Here is a 23059-nt window from a genome sequence, read left to right as displayed (position 1 = left end):
TGTGCGTGTGTGCTCATGCCCCTGCATGTTAGCATGATTCTGTAACCCAAATGTCCAGGACAGCCACAGAGCCTAATGGAAGTTGCCACCCACACACACCCAAGACACAATCATAGGGTAAGAAATAGCTGCTAGAGAAGTCGCAAGATTAATATTTTTTTGGAAGAAAAAAATGAAGAGGCAAGGAGGAAGCAAAGAGAGAGATACTACACTGCAGTTCAGCACTTCCTACATACTTCAGAATGTCCCTTACTCAAGGTCAGATTCCAATAGAACACAATGTTCTTTTAATAAAAGTCTATATACTGACCGAAAACGCTGTCCATGAGATGAAACCCATTTAGATTTAGAACTGATCAGAGGGAACTGAATGAGGCTTGGGACATTAGGGGAATGAGGACTCCAGTGATATATTTAAAGTTTAATTATACAGATATGCTGAGACATTGTTGCATCAGACAGACAGACAGATTGGGCAACAAGTCATTTAAAGGAGAGGAGAGAGCACAGGTCAGGCCAATGGTGTGAGCCAAGGTAGCAGGAAACTTAAGACACACACACACACACACACACACACACACACACACATTTTCCTGTTCTCATTTATTCTCTCTGCCACTCTTCCTGTCTCTTTTTCATCAATATTTAACAATCTGTCTCTCTATATTTTCCATCCACTCTGCTATCCTGCTTTCCCAGCTGATAAAAAGAGAGGAGAGGAGATTACAGAGAGAGGGAGGGAGAGAGAGAGAGAGAGAGAGAGAGAGAGAGAGAACATTCCGCTTCGTGATGTGTCTGTTTCCTGTCCTGCTCCCTCAGTAATCAATTTGTATGAGTGGGTCAGTCAAGGGCTGCTTTGTTTGACTAAATCAAAGTGTACAGTGTGGGGTCAGATGACACTTACACAGAGATGCTTTTGACATCTCTGGTCTGTTTTAATTAAGTTAATGCACACTCCAGTGACATTCATTAACATCCTTTTCTGTCTCCTAATTGTGTTTCACCCAGTCAATTAGCCAAGTAAATTATGTAGCATGAAGCTATCTCTACCCAACCTAAACAGCAAAAATAAAAAGTAGAGATATTGAAAAAGAGGAAGGAGAGGGCAAGCTGGAGAGAAGACAAGAAGACAAGAGAGCGAAGGACAAAGAAAAAAAAGGCCAATCATGCAGCATATGTAAATGCCAAAATTGATTTTCCAATCTAAACTAATTATTAAGACTCACTCTGATGAACCCATTAAAGTTGGTCTCTATCGATTCTTTTCCTGTCTGACTCTTCTGTGACAAAGTAGCTATGACACTGCAGCATTTCAGATATTGGCAATATTGGCAATAACCTCATGCTTTCAAATGAAAATAGAAAAAATAAAGGCGGCGGAAAAATTCTGCTATTCTGTGCAAATTTTGAATAAAAAATGATCTGTGTTAAAGTTACATCATTAAGTTCCTTGAATAGGCTTAAGTTTGAACATACTCCTTGGGAAAAAGATTCATCTGACATGTTAAAGCCCTGCCTTTCCATTTCTTTGACCTCACCTCAACGTTCTTCTCAACACCTGTCGTCCCCTCCGAGCTCCTGCAGCAATTTCTACATTTCCCATCTTGTTCCCACACGACCGTTCCCTTGATTTCCCTTTCCCTCCTTTCTTTCATCCCATACTCACCTCTAAGGTTCCGGATAAAATCCTCCAGCATCATCTTGCGGTCCGGTTTGATGTTGGGACTGTACATGTCTGTATTGAGGAGGATGATGGCAAATGCAAGGATGAAGATGGTGTCAGGGTTATGGAACTGTTGCACCACATCTGGATTGCACATGCAGTACCGCTGACTGCAAAAGATGCGAGAGACAAAGAGAAAGGGAGGAAAAGAGAAAGAGAAAGTTTCATTTTAAAAGAGACCAGATGTTTAAGGACTTTGACATCACTGGCTAGTTCTGAGCTTGTCCCATACACGTGGCAGTCACTCCTCTGACACAAGTTCTCTTAAAGGGCCAGCATTACAGCTAACATGGGTCAGCTCCATGCCGTCACATCTCCTCAGAGGAGCAGGTAAATTAAGTCCCCGGGGCAAGCAGCAGAACTAAAGCAATCTGGCAGGCTTGGCTAGGTTTACGAGCGTGGACGGAAAACAGAAATATGAAAGTCCTTACACATGCATTTCTGTAGTAAAGATGAAACAGCCTGTGTCACTGCTGATCTAGATCCCTCAGCCTATCCTTAAATCCAGTCTGTCTGTGAGCTGTGAAGAAAATAGGAGGGGAAACACCCCTTGGTGCTTCATCAATCTAATCTAATATAGGCACTGAGGGAGTCCATATTTTAGTTGAAACAGTCAAGTAGAGACTAATTTGATGAGCCATCGAGAATAGAGGTTAGTAGCATATGCAGTAAAGAGGGGAAGACATCTGATAGATGAGGAAGACCAGAGATGGGGACACGTGTATCTCAGCACTGTTCTTAGAAACTCTTACACATTCCACTTTCTATCTATCTGCCCTCAAGAAACTGTCATTACACATAACAGTCAACAATAACTGCATCCGACTGTTAGTGAGAAAAGTGAGACGAGTTCAGAGCTTCTCTATACAACACAAAGACTGTTCCTGATTCTGTTACTGATCACATCACTAGGATAATACTGAACATCCTAAATGAATGGTATATAGTAACAGTCAGTTGTTATATCATCAGGTATTTATATCATTTGTCATTACACAGCTAAAACCCTTGCTTTTCTTACACATTAGGAATGTTTACATGGTACACAGTACATATTTATGGGGGTAAACTGAATACATTTTTATATTTAGATCTAAGACTGTTAGATAAAAAAATAGATGCAAGAGAAATATTAATTCTCTTACCGAATTCATTGAAAAGAATTACAGCTGCACTCTCAAACAGTATACTGCCATGGTAGCATCCTTCATATGGACACATATCACCTTAACATAACTGAAATACCTAGAATAAAGGACACACAGTTCCATAAAGCCTTATGTCTAAAAATTAATCATGTCTTTTCCATGAATGAGTATGTTTCTTATTTATGCAGAAGAGGCACTAGAGGGCATGTACTCAAGTAAAGACTATAATTTCATATTAATAAATCATAATTTCCAGGTATGGTGCTTCCCCAGAAGACATGCACCCACTGAACTGGATGATTGCAATCTACATCTCAGAGGGCCAGATTATGTTATAATTACACGCACGCACACGCGCACACACGCACGCGCGCACACACACACACACAAACACACACACACACACACACACACAATGCATGTGTATGTGTATTGCTCTGTAATCTTGAATCCTAATTTGGTTGAACATGGGAACACGTGTGAATATGGTCAGGATATCAATGTTGATGTGGCACTGAAGCCTATACTGTCCCATTCTCTTCATTTTTACTGTGCCCTTCCTGATCTTTTCAATGACAGAGAATTAAACTCAAAGTGTCAAGGTGACGTTCTCAACAGACCAAAGCCATTCTGAGGGTGGAATTTAATGTATCTAAATCTTCAGTCCTAAATAGCACAGCCACTGTGGTTACACAAGAGGGCACTGATAAAACAACCTCCATTCTGGTGGCAGAGAATACAAACAAACAGGCAAAACGACTGTTCATGAAATAGTAATTAGGCTGCACTTTAGTGCATTCTATTGATAGCACAGCAGACTCAGGCTCTAAAATAGCTCAGATGAGATGCCGAGTGCTAATGCTTCTTTTAAGTGTCACAAGTCTGAGAAACACATATGGCTTAGCAATCACAGATCTTCTCCTCATTCATTAAGAGAAAAAAAAGATCTACTATTCTGTGGCGTTGTTCTATCCCTTATGTGTTAGGGGTTTTTTTCAGATCCTTGTTTTCTCCTCATTCTCTTTTTTTGGGTGGTGAAATATCAAAGGCAGCAGCGGGGGAGGGAGGAACAGACAGCCTGGGTTATGTTATGCAATCACAGTTATTTATAAACCACTCGCTCTCTCTCCCTCTCTTGCTCTCACTCACACACAAGCGCATTGCAATCCAAGACATTGCAATGTTTCTACCATTTCCAGTTATACTGACAAAAGTGCCTCCCTTTCAACACATCAGCAGAATCCAAGCTCTAATTGCTGACATTAATACAAAGACATGAAACATGCCATCACAGCTACCATACAGGATTAGTATTCCCAGTAATGCTGACTGAACAAACTTGATATAACATTAGATGTTAATGAGATATGTATTATAGAAGGGTCTCTAGATGGCAAACCATACTATGTTAGAGTCTCACACATGTCCTAATCCCCTCAGTGAAGTAATGTCTCCACATAAATACAGTCAGTTTCAGTGGCTGAAGCAATTCTGACGTCATCATTCGGTAAAGGCTGTAAACTGGGGTCCAAATTCAGCTGCTGTTAGATTTCACTGTAATACTTTGTAATTTTAAGAAATTATGTGTTTTTTATTTATATGAGCGAAACAAAGTTCCTGATTGAAGCACTGTGTCCTTCTTTTTCAGTGATGCTTGACAATTCTTCAACATGGGCAAGGTCACCATGTCTATCCAAGTGTTAGCTAATTTGTGCAGATTGGGCTGAAGGTTCGGCAGATTGGTAAGGAGGTACTTCAGTGAGTCCCATGAATGATATGCTGAACGAACCTCACCTGAAAGCCTCAATTAGCCGTTCCACTTTCTGAGCTTCTCCCTGAACCCGGATATGGGCCTGAAACTTCCTCAGAGCTTCATCCAGCTCCATTCCGGAAAAATCCATCTCATCCACCACACAGCTTGAAGAGAGGGAGATTAGGGAGAGAGAGAGAGAGAGAGAGAGAGAGAGAGAGCACAAAGAAAGTTAAGAGACAAAGTTAAAACACAGAGAGATTTCCTGGAGACTCTTTAGTTAGTATTCATATCCCATCTCTGTCGTATTGGACACAGCTTTGCTTGGTGTTGTGGCTCAGGGGAGGTGAACCTGAAGATTCCTCATTAACAGGAGAGCTGGACTTCCATACTTCAGTCTACCTGCTCTGACAGAGCAGGTAAGGATTAGCCACGCACAGCGAGTCATGTTATCAACCTCACAGCTGCCAGGAGAGTGACAGGATCCAACGCTATCCATACCAAGTATCGCTCCACACTCAAGTGAGCTGTAATTAAAAACAGCTATGGATACTGGTCAAAAGGTCAAAACAAATAAGTTGATTGAAACCAGTGCTACAGGTCATGGAGGTGCCATAAAATGTCAAACAGGTGTTGAACAGGGGGACTGATATTTTTCAGTTTTGTGGTTCTGTGTGACCAAAAAAAAATCTGGATGTAACATATTTGAAGAAAAAGAGATACTTTCAGAATAAGATTGTCATGCATGCAGCCATAAGGGCTTGATAAAAAGATGTGTCCTCATTAGAAAGTGCACTCGGAGGTAATCTGATAAGGCAGAGTTGGGGGACGTGTAAACTCTTACTCTGGCTCTCTGTGTTAATCAGGTGTTTAGAGTGAGAAAAAGAGCCAGGAGTGCAGGAGAATAAATCATAGGGAAAAGCAGAGCGTTTTCTTTTTCCCTCCAGTCTCTGTTCAGATGGCTCAGTGTAATGCACAGTTGGTGAATTGAATGTCATTGTGAAATGAGAAACGTTATTTGTCATGGCTGAGTCACCCAAAGAACAATGGAATATTTTCTGAACAAACATATGTGAGTAAAAAACAGGGCATAATCAAATCGGGCACAGAAAGACACTCATGAACAAGCACACAAACATTAACACATGCACACATGCACACATGTTCAAGCATTCATTTAAGAGATGCAAAATCATGTAGTAACAGTTAAATTAAGGAGCATACTACAATTCCCAGGTAATTGAAATGACATAATTAATTAATAACAGTTAAAAAAATTACAAACTGTTGGCAGCTAGGGGCAAACAACATGCATTTTTGTGAGTGTATGTGAGTGGATAATGGTTAATGTGGTTCTACTGGTACACAATTGTTTAGATTATACAAGAAACCGTTGAAGCCCCTGAAAAACCCGAATGGCTATAAAATTATGACATTGAAGGGTGGATAATTTGCAAACCCTTTGAGATTTACAAAACCATGTTACACTACTAACTTCTCTTTCATCTTGTTCCAAACACTGTTTTTTCTGTCTCTCACTCTCTCTCTCTCTCTCTCTCTCTCTCTCTCTCAGTGGCTCACCAGTTTCTGGATTCTCTAATTCTTTCCTTACTGTCAATGCCCCCCCACCCCCACCCCCCTCCGAGTACCTTTTCTTTCATCTTCTCCCATTGCCTCCTTGATATGTCATTCATTGTTGCTTTCTCACACTTTCTAGCTCCCTCTTCCTCTCTTCCCTCTCTCTCCCTCTGTTCCTCCCTCCTGTTTCTTCTCTTCAAGTTATCACAGAGTAAAGAAACACTAAAGCACTTCATTTCCCATAATGACCTCAGGCACTGCATTGGCCAAAGCTATGCTACACCGATTGGTTATTTAATGAATGTGTGTCAGATACATGCATATGTGAATGAGTGTGTCTGTGCAGTGCAGGCGTGTCCTGATTAGAACATGCTGAGAGGCACGGTACAGGTACACAGAGCCGTCCAGATGGAGCCGTGTTTGTTCTGACGAGGCAATGACAAGCTCAACACAGCTCCTTATTTCTCTGGTGAACAAGAGTGGGTCTGACAGACACACAAATATGTGTATGTGCACACACACACATACACGCACGAGCACACACGCGTACACACAAACACACACGAGCACACGTGCGTACACACACACACACACACACACGAGCACACACGCGTACACACACACACACACACACACAGTCAGACACAAATATACACACATCGACTCCCACACTCACAGATACAGATAAGCCCAGTAAATTTCTCCATATCATCCACACAGATGAGTGACTTCATGCTCGTATTATTTCACCATCACTGCCCCTCTTTCCACTTCTCTAACTCTCAGCTAGACCACGTCTGCACTCTTTCTGGTTTTTATAAGAGCCAAGAGCAGACAGCCACTCGCACAAGAAACAGTGAAAATCCATATCACACTCCCAATGATGTAAATAAGTTAACAGAGTAGAGCTAAAAAGCATAACAGTGTATCCACATCTCCCAGAACATTTCACTAAATACACCTCCATCAGCTGAACCTAATAGCTAGTAGTAGAGTTCTGTCATAAACTCAAGAGAGTTATTTTCGTTAGCAGCTCTGGGCTATTTTTCAATTCTGGAATTTATTTTTGCCAAAATCACACATTCAATTCATCTTATTACTAATGCCTTAATTGGCAGAAACAACTATTATTAGTGGCTTAACTGAAATTGCTCTAGGCTGTTGAAGACAACTTTCAGAATGGGATAAGAGGCGATTGTTTATTCGATGATCATTGTAGGCAGTAGAGTAATCCAGATGACTCTGTGAGCAACACACTACACTATATGTACCCCTGTTTAAGGAGTGAATCACTATCATGGAACAGTGATGTTGAAATGTTGAGGGGGTTGTAAAAAACTGTGATCAGAGGACAGAGAGAAAGAAAAAAGAACGTGAAACAGTGGCATTCAACGACATGAAAGAAAGTGTGTGTTAATGAGTTTTAATAAGAACATTGGGTTCTCTTTTGGGGCAACACAGACCCTCTCTCTCTCTCTCCCTTTCTTTCTTTCTCTCAGGAGAGAAACTTGAAAGGAAAATCCTGCCCATCTGTCCTGCTGTTTCAGATGTTCTTTCAGAACACTGAGGTCTGTCTTTAAAAGACTCAGTTGATAAAAGAAAAGAATGAAAAGAAAAAACCATCAACTATTTCTCTGGGAAAAAAAACACTTTGAGCTGTTTTTCTATTACAGCCTAATCTGGCTCTTACAGAGTGCCTGATGAAACACACAGTGACTGTTGAAAACTGGTGTTCTCCAAAACGGCAAGCCATCTAATCTCTAAACTAAGAGATGAAGAGGCCAAGCAGAACTGTGGTCACAACGCTGAGAGCAATCAACCAGCCATCAGCTGAGTCTGACATTTTAAACTTTCAGTCGATAAAGTGCTGTCTGTGAGCGATCTCTCTCTCTCTCTCTCTTTTTCCTCTTCACCTCACTATCCCTCTGGCCCCTCCCCCCAACTCTCAACCCAAGCCAAACCCAACTCCATGTCTATCCAGTAAATAAGAACAGCACACACACAACACACGCGCACACACACGCGCGCACACACACACACACACACACACACACACACACACATGCACAGACTAACACAAACTAATCAGATTTTCTAATTTGACTAAATCCACTATTGTATTGAGTAGTCTCAGCAGTGCAGCATTCCTCACTGCAGAACGATGCTCTTTCAATCAAGGGAGCACAGCTGCTGGAGGAGACCTAATTAAAAGATGCTCCAGCAACTCAAAGCCAAAGAAAGAAAAAAACAAAAAGAAAAATGAATTTATCAGAGGATGCCAGTGTCTTACATGCATTAAGGGCATAAGGGCAGGTTGATACTCACTCTAGAACATCTCTGTTGAAGGGCTTCTTGCTGTTTCCAAGAAATTCACCAATCATCTGACGGCTCAGCCCCTTCCTCTGCAGCAAGAAGTGAGCCACGCCTATGGGTGTGTCCGGGATGAATCCTCGGGAGATGAGGAACTGAAGGCCTTTGTCTGGATTTCTGTTAGTGAAAGGGACATGGAGAGAGGGACCAATACAGAATTACATTTTGATACCCCAGGATATGTGATCACAACATTAGCTGGATCAAATTCTAACAATGAACAAGATCTATGGAGATAAATGCAGGCATGTATAGTACAAATAAAAAGGACAGCAGCAGTAGCCATTCACTTTATTCAGGGTTTTTACATACAAAACACCTGAATGTAGAGTCTGTAGTTCGCTGAATGACCTTAATAAAGTCACCGTACATAATTTATCAAGTAATTATTACAATCCTTAGCAATGATTTTACATCATCTACTTAAAGTTAAAGTGTTGAGCTTGTGAACATAACTCACAAAAGGAGATGAAGTAAAATAAGAGAAGTGTTTTGCAGCTCTGTTTTTCTGTAAATACTCTGATGATGCATTGAAAGCTTTCCAACATCAGCCTATAGTCACATACTATATTTAAATGTGCCAGAAAATATAATCGATTTAAGTTTTACCTCCCTAAATCTCTCTCTCTCTCTCTCTCTCTCTCTCCTCTATATAAGATTTTGGATAAGCGATCACAGTACACAGGGATATGAGACATGTAGAGAATGTGTAACTCTGCCTGCTGCAGTCTACACTTATATGCCATTTCATGCCACAGCTCTTATATAGCACAAACGTGCGTAACAGCTAAGTGCTGGAGAGCTAGAGAGAAAGTCTATGGGAGACAGAGAGAGAGGGCAGAGGTGTTATACTAAACAAATAAATCCCTACAGTTACATATTTTAAGTGAACACATGGATCCTCATAAGTGTCTCCCATACTTTTTCTCTCCTCTACATACATATCTGACCATTCCAACACGCAGGCGCGCACACACACACACACACACACACACACACAAACACACACACAAACACATACACACACACCTTCACTATAGTTGAACTATGTCTGTGCATTATGGCCCAACAATGCTACTGTTAGAGGTCTTACTGCTCTGACCCAGGCTCCACCAGCAGAGTAACAAAGGGCCAATGCCCACCACTCATTTTCACAGTGGGACAGCCCTCAAGTTTCTGCTGGACGTGCCATCCTTCAAGCCTCATCACTGCGGTTTACCCAAAGACAAGCTTTTAAAATAAGTCAGAATGGACAACAATAGGCTTCATATCACTCATACAAAACTGCCTCTAACTTTGCTTTTAACTCTCTTGAACAATGAGTTTTATCCAAATAGTGTGACCTATTTACAAAAAAATCCAAATATTTTGTTGTATCTAAAAGATATGTCTCTTAATGCAGGGTCATCATGAAGAGCTCACCAGCTGTTGAGTCATTTTAATTACAGTGTTTTTGAACCTATAACGGTGCAAAATGAGCTGAGTGATGATTTGCAGATTTAGCCCAATGAAACGTTTCTCAAGTCTTCTATTCCTACACACGGACGGACACACACACACACACACACACAGTTTACAGTCCGTTGATCTCCCCAAAGTAGGTCTGAGTTAGTTTTGCTGATCTGTTGTGTTAATTAAACCCCTCTCTCAGCAGTTTAGTCACGTAATATCTGTGAAGCTCATCCGTGTGCATCTTTCCCTTTCTCTACACCTATCTCTCCCCTCATCCACCTCTGTCATTACCCTCATCTTTTATTCAGTGTGTTGTCCATGCACATCCATTTTTACCTGTAAGGCAGCAAGAGGAGATTACCCAGGTGTGAAGCCCACTTGACACCCGGGGAACCCCCGCTCCAGTGTTGTTACTCAAAGAATGAGACCAAGCAGAAAGAAGAAAAGGATGCTGGGAATTCAAATATTTTTTCAAAGACTCTTGAGAAGGGCAAAGCTTCTCTCAGGCAGAAATGGTTAAGCAAGAGACTTCTCTTCTCAACAGATTGTATTTTAAGAGAAGTCTTTAATGATAAATAATGTTGGAGTAGAGAGGGAGAGTGACAGAAAGAGAGGGAGAGTGAAAGCAATTTCTATTGCACAAGCTCTCTCCAATGCTTGCTTTCTCTCATACAAAACAACATAAACATACAGAGCCAAGTTTCAACACGAATATGCACGCACGCACACACACACACAGAAACACACACAAACACACACACACACACAAACACACACACACACTCTCTCTCTCTCTCTTGCTGAGTGTCTTTCCTCAGGGGAGCACAAACATTCCCTTTCCGTTCACATACCGGGTGAAAACTCAATTTAGGGTCATGGAAGTCATTCTGCTCTCTCATTCCCATACGTCCTCCATCTCTCCTCTAAATCTGCTGGCTCCAATTCCTACTTCCCCAAACATACACACACACACACACACACACACATATATATTCACACACTCTCTCTGTTTCCTTAATTACCTGCTCAAGGTAAATGCATGCTGCGACCCCCCCCCCCCCGACTTAAATCCCCATTCTGTCCTTCAGGGTGCTGTCTCAGCCCAAGGCACATCCAGCTGCTTTAGATGCAGGAGAGGAGGCCTACTGAAGGTATTAAACTGTGAAAATGAACTGGTGGAACTAATAAGGCCTAACTTTTTCTTTCTTTCTCACTCTTGCTCTTTTTTTCTCTTACCCTGTATCTAAGCCAAGCTCAGGGGGATGAGGGGGGATGCTATCCCCCTTCTCAGCAAAATGACCAAAATGCATCCCCTTTGTTAACCTGCCATCCCCCTATATACTCTATAGAGTCGTGTCACTGACCATTGGGCCATCTCCCCTGTTAAAAAATATCAAATCGTCTACTGCCTATACGTCATGTTTCAGTTTAAAAATAATGCAATGTTGTAGGTTCCAGAAGAGCAGACATCTCAGTGACTCACCAAGGCTTCATTAGAGAGAACCGATTTGATTTTAACCATATGGGCAACATCTTCAGTATTCCCTCTCTTAATGATATTAGCATGGGCCAAGCATTAAGGATGGCAAAATACAAACAAGAAAAAACCCATCACACTTCAGCGCCCACTCAGCTTGGCAGTGATGTTCTCTCACACAGTCCACACATGCTGATTTACACTATTCTTGTCAATGCCCTCAATCCCTTGCCTATTGTCTCCATTAAAGAAGTATACCCCTGTTATCCCAATATGAAGGCTATGGGTTTATGGAAAGAAGAGAGGGAAAAACAGGAGGATAGACAGGAAAAGGCACAGAGTGAGGAGACAACCATCTGTCTCTAGCATAATATGTGGAGAGTGGGCTCCACTGTCAAATGCAATATGATCATTGTGCAGAAGAGGCAATCATTCTTCAGGCCTCCAGTGACTCACAGCTTCCCCTTCAGGAGCCAGTTCCAGCACCCCAGTCTATTCCATACATGATTATTTTCAGCACAGAGATCCTTCATTAAACAGCAGGAACATCAAGATTTTTGGACCCTGTAACAGTACGTAGTACACATCTCTCAAGGGGACTGGATTGAAAAAAAGAAAAGAGCACTGCTTCAAACAAATAAGCAACTCATGGAGTTTTTTTTTTCGTTCTAAATTCCCCTGATGTGCCTTCCTACAGTCACAAGGGGAACTTTTAATTACTACCTTTACTTCCAAGAGAATGGCTAATGAGAGCTCTCTGCTTAGATGATTCTTATATGTTTCTCAGGTTGAATCACTGTGGCTTCAAACACAGTGCCAAGTTTCAGAAGGATCATGGCGCATTCTCTATAAGAAGAGGTTTATGCCTTAGCTAGAATGATGAATTATTCAGTCTACTCCATTATTATTTACCATTAAAGAGCAGAAACTCTTTTGGAATGAACACTAAGTTTTTTTTTTAACCAAGCAGGTAGCATGTGCCAGCCACTATGGGCCAGCGGTCTACTAAGCACTTAGTGCACAATTTTAAACTAAGTCTTTGTACATGAAAGGAATTTAGCCACCCACCCTGCCTCAGTCCAAACTTTCCCGTCATGCACCTGGGCAATGTTTGTCCTCAGAGTGCTTATCGGGCCCTGGCTTAGTCACTCTCGGCTGAGCACAGAGAATGGTGAAGCGGGAATTGAATTTTAATGGAGAGAGCACCACAGCTGGGGAAAATACAAGCAGTGGAATCTTAAATGGAGAACTGTGTATCCACTGCAATAAGGCCGGATGTTCAAAATGTATAAATGGATTTTCTATGTGGATCGGGTGTGTGTGTGTGTGTGAGAATGTGAGTGTGAGTGTGAGAGTGTGTGTGTGTGAGAGAGAGAGAGTGTAAAAGCATGGATCAAAGTGTTAAAAACAGTTTGAAAGCACTGTGATATTTTATTAGCTTTCTCCCACAGCTCCTCATGTTCTTTCATATCACAGTGACGACTAAGAGTAAGTGTCTGGACTGAGGGTATGGACAGTGAAACTAAAACCAGCAATACAGCAATTATGCTAAACACTATTAAACACTAATGGACAAAGAGTTTAACAGCTAAAGAGCTTTGCAATTCTTTAAATTTGATCTTCGTTTGAGGTGTGGAACCCTTATAAGAAAAAAGCATATGAACCCTACACTGTCCAATACTATATGTTATAAAGAGCTTACATGGAGTTTTCTAATCCTTAAAATTAATGTTTGTATGTCATACACTGTCTGCTCATATAATACTGTGGAATCTATAGAAACCACAAGATATCATTATGTCTGAGTGTCCCATAAATGCATAAATGAATAAATGTCATGGATGAATCTATTTAAAATGTGTACACACATGCATAAAAGGCAGCTTGAAGCAAACTGAACACTGAATCCTTATCGGCTCTTTAAAACAGTCTGTAAACCCTGCACAAGCAGTATACCCTTCCAGGAAACAAACAAAGACTGACAGAAAAAGAGCTGAGATCCACAAAATTTCTTGCTGTTCTGTTTTTTTTATCCTCCAAAATGCAGTGGATATTTTAGGTGTAGGGAGTGATTAATGCTCCAAGATTCATAAAGGGGGTTCCCACAGAGATAAAGAGGGGATGAAAAGTAGAGAGAAAAGAAGGTAGAAGCCCTGATATTTGTACTCCATTCACTCATGAGGATGTATTAAAGGCATATTTCTATGCTTCAACAAGAAACTACTGATCTTTTCTACTTTCCTCATCATCATTTCGAATTCTTGCGCTCTCTCTCTCTAATAATGACAATAAAACCATTTCTCCCCATTTCTGCAGTGTGCTGTAAAGTGATTAGAGTTTAATGACTATCCTTTTTTAATGTCCACATCAGTGCCATTTTAATCAAAGGATCATTGTATTGAGACTGGCTTCCCTTGTTAATCTTCACTAATGTGGATATGGACCATAAGGATGTAAGAGAGCCATACACAGATGAAAGAGGGACTATTTTTAGCTGCTCAGACAAACTCAAGGTGACAGGCAACTGCGGAGGGGAGGGGGCTAAACACAGCTGGAGAGAAGGAGAGAGAAAAACAGAGAGAGAGAGAGAGAGAGCGAGAGAGAGAGAGAATACAAAAAACCTAAATAAAACCAAAAACCCATTGCAGAAAAGTCTCTTGAATATTTCTGCAATATTTCCATATCATTATCAATTCAAGGATTACTCTGAAGTATCATCATCACTTTGACTATCATCACTTTTGAGGAGTACTGTGTTGTGAATTGCACAATGATAACAATCAGTGTCTCTCAAGGTGGAGGATTTGGAGAGTGATGAGTAAATGAGGTAGAGACCTGTGAGTGTACTCACATGTTGAAGAGGTTGAGGCCGATCCGATAGAGACGTTTGCGCATGACATCGGTAGAGAGGGTGGGTGACTTGCAGCTGGTTGGGTTCTCACAGTGGTAGCGTGGCAGGCTGAGAATCATGGCCTGCAGGGCCTCTTTGGAGGAGGCTTCTGAGGCTGAGCGTGCTGATGTGGACGTGCTGCTGCTACTCATCTGCTCCGAGCTGTTGTCTGCTATCTCAGATTCACTGCATTTCGCCTCCAGCACCTCCACAGCAGGAGTGGCTGGGGTCTCTGAAGACAGTGGGGAGCGGTTGGCCTCTGCCACCTCTCCTGAGCTCCCAAGTTCTTGGCCTGGAGCTGAAGCCTCCTCCTTCCCCAGAGCAAGAGAGGGCTGCTCTGCCTCCTCCCCAAGCATCTCGCTGGGCGGGGGCGCTGGGAAGTCCCCATCTGGGACTTCTCCTTCATCTAGCTCTGGAGGAGAAGTTGGCTCCTCTTCGGGGGGTGCTGGTGGTTGTTCCTCTTTTGCAGATTCGTCCACTGGGGGCTGTTTGGGCTTTTCACTCACTGCACATGCCTGTTGAACACAGTTGCCAAGGGAGACAGAGGTGGAGGACTCCATAACAGAGGAGGACATACGGAAGTTCTGGCTGTCTATTTGCACTGTTACATCTCGAAATGCCATCATCAACTTGCTGGCATTCCGTGGTATGTTCTCAGGGTTGTCCACCTGACCTGATCCACTCTGAAGTGCCGTAGGGTCATCGGAGCCCCCCTCCCCACCTGACCCAGGCATCCCAGTGCTGCCCCCTGCAGCACTGAAGGCCTCAGAGCTAAACTGATAGGTGCCACCCTCCTGCAGTGAGCACATGGTCTTTAGGCTCCAGTTACTCAGAGCGTCGTCAATTGACTTAGCCAGCGACTGTACCTGTTCTGTGAAGGAGTCCTCCAGGTCTGTGAGGGTGCCGCCCACGGTGGCTGGTAGTGATGGGGACCGAACCAAAGGAATGCCTGCCAGGCTGCAGCCTTCTGCCAGTGCCCGCTCGGCGGAGAAGCCTTCGGCGTTCTGCACACGCACTTTGCGCAGGGAGATGCGACGAGGCAAGCGGCTCTCGAGGAGTGAGTTGCGGATCTTCTCAAAATTTTTGCTGAGCTGATACTGGCGGAAAGCCGTTTGGATCTTGCAGGCGGCGCGGCGTGAGATGAGGTGGCCCCCATACTTGTGCTCTAACATTTCGATCTACCAGGAAATAGACAGAGAAGAGAGGAAACAGGTCAGAGGTAACATTAGAAATGTATCTATGCAAAACTGCGTCTGTCAAGTAGAAAAATGCAGCAAGAATGAAATTAAATCAGCAACAATACTATGCATATCATGATGAGCTAAACAGAGTGAATAAACGGTAATCTCAATTCCACAGCAAAGGAAACAGCCCCTTCCAAATACACTGAAAATAAACTGATGTTGAGATGGTGATATTAAAAAATAAATCTAAAAAAATTTAAAAGATAAACAAAGGCCTCCAAGGTTGTAAAACCGACTGCTCTAAGGCTACAGTGGAGAATGAAAGGAGTCATTGAAAAATATCATGCGTAAGAAACAGGAGAATGTATATTCAGAACAGAATAAAAATCACTTGAAACACGTACCCATGGAGGACTTAAAGGCAAGGAAGGAATTTAGTTTTGACTAAAACCGTTAGATAGAAATGATCTTTTTTGCTATTTTTCAAAAAGCTCCATAACCATGGAGGGCAAGAGAGAGAGAGAGAAAGAGAGAGAGAGAAGAGAGGAGCAATACAGAGGAAAGGTAAATTAAAGATTTATTTTTTACTGGGGAGTATAGAGAGATGGGGACAATCAGGCATGTCTCTTAACAGCACTTCACTCGAGACTGGTGTTTAGATAGCCTTTGCTATTTTCCTCACGGATACAAAACTATCACCCACCACTACAGTCTTCCTCAAATTTGTTGCACATCTAACAAACCATGAGTCTACCTTGTAAAATTACACCCCCTCCTCCATTTCCACAACCATTCTATCCCCTCAAAATGAAGACAATGTAGAGATGGCTGTCATTTGGCCGTGGCTCAAAAAATAAATGAAACTCTTCACAGTCATCAATCCAGAAATGATAGGCTTCAAACTATCACTGGCACAGACAGGGAGACACAACCACCCTCACTGTTAGGGGGTAACTATACAACTATCAGTGTCTTATACAAGATGTGACTGAAAATGGAAAAAGATATCCTGCTGATTTGTTCAGAGGCTTTATGTTATTTTAAGCAATGACTAGCATGGTCACCTTCTCCAGTAGGACAGCTCTTGAGACCATTATGTTATTAGAGGCATCTTAGCAATGATGATATTCATCTGTTTATTTGTTTACAAATATGAAGGCCAATAGGGGAACAAAAAGAACAAGTTATTCAGAGATTCAATGCTTGCAACAATTTGATGTTTGCACAGTCTTATGGTCCATTAACAAGCTCCACAGTTTTCAAACAAATCTCAGGAAGGTGTAGTTACTATCAGTTGGTAACATAAGTCAAGGAAAGACCAAATGTTACCAAAAAAAAAACTGAAACGTTTACAAGTTGTGTTAAATTTACACTCATGCTTATGAGCCAACACTGATTTGCTATGCATCGTGATTGAATGGTTTAAATAGCGTTTAAGACCACAAGAGATCAGGATATAACTTTCACCTCCAAATGCACACCCAGAAATGTACACAGCCCTGAACCCTGACGTGGCTGAGCTCAAATAGCCTCTAAATGCCCAGCAGTTTTGTCATTTGTGATAAGTAGGAGGTTGTGGTTTGATCCAGTCCCAAGCAATTGTCCTGTCGTAATTTAAAAAGACCCTGAGAGAAATAAAACAATACTGAGAAGCCATCTTATCTACTCAATTTACATTTCTTTTCAGACTTAATGAGAGAGGATGACTATGTCCCAAGAATAATTAAGGGTTTTTGAATCATTCTGTGCTTTGAGCTATGGTGGGTCTCTTTTCAGAAACTGAATCATTCTGGGACTGTGACGTTCCCTTTATGGTGACCAGACATCCTGACTTGAATAAGTATCATCTTCACCCGAAAAGAACGGAAATTGACAAAAATGACAAGGTTTTTAGAAGCCGCTGCAAAATAAGTAGGAGCCTTCAAAAGAAGGAGTAGCAGTATTAAGAAAATGCAATATTACAGTGAGGTAGCCTGTACCTGAGGCCATTATGCAAAATAAGATATGAGACCAGATAGGATGTCTTGGATTCACAATGGTGTCTGAGAGAGGAGTCTGATTAAGTAAAGCAGCTCTGATGATTTGTTTTACAGGTTGAAGGAGTTGATTGTGAATTAAACAGGTCACTTCATTGTTTAGTCTGTACACGCTTCTGTGACATTCACTACTATTTAATTTGCACTCATGGGCCTGCCATGAAAATGGAATAAACAACAAAAACACTTAAAAATAGGAACAAAAGACAGGCAAGGGGAATGATTGAGGAGGAGCAGAAGTGAATAGTAACGAGTGGAAGACAAAGGGAAATCTTGTATTCAGAAGCAGGGTCAGGGAGATATAGAGGAGGGAGGAAGGGAAAATAGACAAACTAAATGAAAGCAGGAGAAAGGAGAGAGAAATAGAGAAAGAAGGACAATGATATGGACCATGGTAACGGGTGCAGTCTTGCTGTGAATCCACCCATTAGCCAGCTGTCAGTTCTGTTTTTGATCACTTCACTAAACCCTAGCAGAGACCAGCAGTGCCTGGGACTTGGGTTTGGGGTGGAGAAGGGTGGTGGGGGTGTTGAAGGGGAGCAACAGTGATGACATGGCTCTGTTCCGCTCAGCCTGGCAAATAGAGCCTGACAGCCAGATCAGTGCTCCATCTGACCGGCAAGCTACGCACCATCATCCCAACACAGGACAGCTCATCACAAACATCCAAAACAAGATGATCTCACGTCCACTGGGCATGAACTCAGCATCAGTAGTTACTACCAATACTTGAGCAGTAGAGGGGTCAAAGAGTCAAACACTAGGGCCAAAGATCAGAGGTCAGAGTCAGACTCAGGAACTTAAGTCTTTATGTCAGATTTCAGTATGGAGGGATTAATAGACTAATGACAGAACTGTTGTTTTTTGGTGCTGCTGCATTTATGATTCTGTCAGACTGTCAGATCAACAGTCTCTGGAAAAAAGGGATTGTCTGGCTTATGTAGTGAATAGATCTAAAGTCATACAGTCATGCAGGTCATGAAATGAAATTTCATGACCTGCATGACTGTATGATTTTAAAAAAGAGATTGTCTGGCTTATGTAGTAAATGGATCTAAAGTCATACAGTCATGCAGGGCAGACTCCACTCCTAGAGAATTTATGGGTTTATTATATTTGTTCTTCATCTGGTCTTTTAAATCCTTCTCTGCATATCTCTGATATTAATTTTCCAGCTGGCCATTTTGTACACCTGTGTCCTGGATGGGAAACCAATGTAAACTAACATTAACAATTCAATACATTTGTCCCAAGAAATGATCAGTGCATTCCTTAGTTTCCCCTGGCAACAGTCCATGTGCCCAGTTCTGCTGTTTGGCATTAGTCTTTCATTTGGAATTGACTCATATATCAGTGATGCATGTATAATTATGTATTCATGACTGTTGGACTGGCCAATTGGTGGTGACTCTGAGAGTTCTCACAGGTCTTGATTAGCATAAACAGGTAATCACATAAAAGAATACATGAATACATGTATTTGGAGAGCTGGCAGAATACAGAGTTTTATTGGTTGCATGTCGTGAGTCCCAAAAATCATATCACCAGATGCTCTAATACACTCAAACACAGTTGGCTTTGTTGGCAGATGGTCGCAGATGATGCACAAGGTGGATGAAAAAACTGTTAATCCCAGTGTTGTAGTTCAGTGCGATTTAACATCAGTGTTGGGGTAGTTACTCAAAAAAAGTAATTAGTTATAAATTACCAATTACTTCTTTAAATTGTAAAGGGATTACTTTACTCGTTACTCCTTTTGAAAAGTAATTACACTACTCATTAGTTTACTTTTGAGTTACTCTCTAGAACTACAAATTTCCCAATTTACCATGTGCGTAGCCATCTAAGCATAACTAAGGTGAACACAACTCAGGACGTTGTCATTTAGCTTCAATGGCTAACTACCAGTTGTTTCTTAGCTAGTAAGGAATTTTGGAATCGTCATCAGCCGACAGGTGCGTGATCTGTATTTTGTGATTAAACGTAACAATACAGCTCTCCATATTATTGTCCTGGTTGGCTACACCCTATTTTTGGGTTGTCCGAAATGTAGCAGACCTTGCTAGCTAGCTAACTAACCAGTTGTCGGTCTTGTCCAATTTAACGGGAGCTACTGTGAAGAAGCCAATCTCTCCTTAGTGACAGTGGGTAGTCATATTATAGATACACAGTTAAGGTGAGCAGCTGTGTGCTGCATCATAGCTGCTTCTATAATCGTGTATTTTAACATCGCTGGATGACCAATTAACTCCCAGGACCGGATCCGTTTTATAAACTACATTTAAATATTCAGTACAACAAAAAAATCTTTTGAAAAGGCAAATGTAACGCAGGACAGGATTTTAATAATCCAGTAACTGTAAAGTGATTACTGAAATTTGAACTGTAAAGCTTTACTTTACTTCGTTATAGAAGAAAGTAATGTAATTACAGTAATACATTACTTTGTAGCTCGTTACCCCCAACACTGTTTATCATACAAAGGAACAAATAATGACAGAAGTTTTGAGATATACACAGATCTCCAAAATAACTTCTAAGGGACCGACTCCTTTCAGCTTTTCACCGTGAGAATTTTACATTTTTGAGTGCACTGAATAACCTCTGTTGGCAGATTCGTTAGCCATTAATTTGTTGGTGATCACCACAGTTTCTGAACTGTTGTTAACATTCATTGTACAAAATAAGTAATGTGTAAAATGTGAGCAAATAAAAGCCTGCAGTAGCCTATATCCTTAGCAATAGAGAACAGAAGACGCACCAGCCACAAATCTGCAGAAAGAAAATCAAATGAGCTTGACAGGACTCTATCGACCTGCCTTTCAAAAATTCAATCTCAGAACCACAAAAATGTCAAAGAACTCTGTAGTGAGGATAAAAAAAAGTATGGGATAAGATCTATTTTCACAGCTCTCAGCAGCGGAGTCAACCCAGTCATCAAATTTGTTAATCCACAATTCTAAAACATCAGCAGTTCAGAGACATGCAAGTAAACATTTAACTTCCCAGACTTTTTCTTTTTGCCTGTGAGAGTATGCTCTGAGTTTGGACATGGATACAGATTACTCTGTCTCTATTTCCATAATGATGCTTATGAAATGTAGGGTCTATTTCACATAAATGCACTTCTTTTTAGGCTGGGGTTTTCTGGGAGTGATTATCACAGGGTGTTGCCACGGATACATTTAACACTGTAAATGATGCACAGTGTCAGAGGAATGTCACAGAGACATTTGATTTACAGGCTCAGGCCAGCATTCCAGCTCTTGAATGAGGTTCTGCAGTGCTCAAAAAAAAAAAAAAAAAAAAAGCTAATTAATGTGAAAAAGAGCAAATCTCCAAATGAGATTTTAAAGATAAGGATTAAGACCAAGCCTGATAATGATTTATCTGACTAATGTGTAGTAGTACAAATACAAGTCTCATTTAAAGACACTTATGGCTAGAATTGGGTATCTGTTAAACATCAGTCAATAACTCATCCAGCAAACACATAAACCTCAACATTTACCATTGCTACTTAGTCCACTTATGTCTGCCTTTAAAACTAGCTTTGAAATCCAATAAACAGAAACAGCTGAAACAGAAATAGAGCTGAAAAGAGAACAGAGCTGTGGTGGCTCTCAATCACATCTCAGAGAAATGAGATGTATTCCATGTATGTTCACTACATTAGTGTTTCATATAGCAATGTTTATTACTAACATTATTTTCAGGCTTCTTTGAATTCTGTCTGCAGAACATATCTACCAAACATCATACAATATGGAACTAAAAATGTGTGACAAGTGAAAAATATACTTCACCAGTAGCACTTTGGCATTAGTCACTCCTTCCAACTTGAAAAGCAGTTGAAAGAAGCAGGTCTCACTGTGAGTGGGTGGATGTGTCTGTGTCCACACTGTGAGCGTCTTTGCACTCAACTGTACTGAAATAATGACTGTGTTAATCTGTGTGTTCTCCTTCTGATTGCTCTGGCTTTAATCCACACATCTCTCCAGTTTAGCACCTCTACCAGTGCCTCAGGAAATGCCCCTCACTCAGATGCACTTCTCCACAGACAGAAGATCAATTACAGAGAGCAGTGGACACATGCACTCTCTCACCCACTCACTCACTCTCCTATTCTCACTCAATCACGGTGATGTCCCCACAGCTACACACACACACACACACACAGAGCATGCAAAGACTTTAAATAGTGTCTGACATTTGACCATTAAATCAGAAAAGTGACAACCAGATCAGTGTGTACCTATGACAGCATTTGTCTTTCTTTCTTTCTTTCTTTCTTTCTTGCTGACTTAAAAATGACTAAATCTACTCTTTAGAGCTCTTTTTTATAGTACAGTAGTATAGAGTATTTGCTGTACAGTAGTATACAGTATTTCTCACTTCTGTTGAGTGTAGAGTACAGACAAGAGAGAAACATTGTGTCACAGTAGCGGTGCAATCATCAGAGTCTGGTCTGTTTTGCTGTAGGTGATCAGCCTGTTGGGTTACAAACGTATTAAGACACAAGGATGCAATTACCTCATCTCCTACAGTTCTGCACTGGTTTTTCCACATGAATACTGACAGGACATTTTGGTAACAACATTTATGCATTAATGTTGCAATGCAGTACATTGGTCTGACAAATATGTTAAGTATTTATGTTAACTAAACAAAGGTGATATTCTGTAAAAGCAGGAAAAACAAGAGATTTATTTCCTATTACTGCAAATTGCTTATTTGAAATATTTTGAAAAGTTGTTTAAATCGTATATCAGTGTCTTATGCTTATAAAAAAAATGGAAAATGGAAGAAAAATTTCTTCCCGAAAGCCACACAGTAAATCTGGTCCTTTGCATACACACGCACACACATATACACAGACACACACACGCAAACATACACACAGGAGACAGAAAAATGTATATGAATGATTCCATTTCCTAATCTTTCAGCTGAACTGAAATTAACTTCTACAGTAGAACGGAATAAAACTGTAGGAATGGATTATGTCAAATGAGAATATGAACACCCAAAAGAGGGCAAAGAAGCTGTGTACCTCTCTCTGTTACCATGACAACCTGTCAAGACTTTTCTCTCTCTCTTTTTCCCTCTCTCTCTCTCTCTCTCTCTCTCTCTCTCTCCATTTGTCTTTCTTTTATTTAAGTGTTTTCCTAAGATCCAACAGACTTTGGAGGAGAGTTCAATATGATGACTATACGCAGTACTTAGAAAAGCGGAGAAAAATCCTAATTGTTTTGTGTGACAAAAACAGTGTCACTTCTCCAGCTGCCTCACAGTAAGCAGGTTCACTGAGAGACAGAGGTGAGACCAGACTGCAGAGAAAGAAACAACGACTCTAAATGGTTCAACGCTCAATTGCTTTAAAGAGGGACACAGAGTTAACACTGTTCTTCTGTCTCTACAAACAACCCCTACGGGAGTGATGAAAATAAT

At 41.1% G+C, this 23059-nt stretch overlaps 1 protein-coding gene across 1 annotated transcript in view; it reads right to left on the bottom strand.

Moving 5' to 3' along the window:
• Positions 1-23059, bottom strand: part of iqsec3a (IQ motif and Sec7 domain ArfGEF 3a) — a 74230-nt gene that overhangs the window by 14155 nt on the left and 37016 nt on the right. Inside the window, exons 4-7 of the mRNA XM_030778115.1 lie at positions 14350-15566; positions 8525-8686; positions 4666-4788; positions 1667-1833 (exon numbers count right to left, since the gene is read on the bottom strand). Coding sequence (XP_030633975.1) covers positions 1667-1833; positions 4666-4788; positions 8525-8686; positions 14350-15566 — 1669 coding nt within the window. The remainder of the gene's footprint in view (positions 1-1666; positions 1834-4665; positions 4789-8524; positions 8687-14349; positions 15567-23059) is intronic.

This window comes from Chanos chanos, chromosome 1 (assembly GCF_902362185.1).
Source record: "Chanos chanos chromosome 1, fChaCha1.1, whole genome shotgun sequence".
Classification (NCBI taxonomy): domain Eukaryota; kingdom Metazoa; phylum Chordata; class Actinopteri; order Gonorynchiformes; family Chanidae; genus Chanos; species Chanos chanos.
Note: the sequence above shows the minus strand (reverse complement) of the source record. Positions and strands in the feature narration are given on the sequence as shown.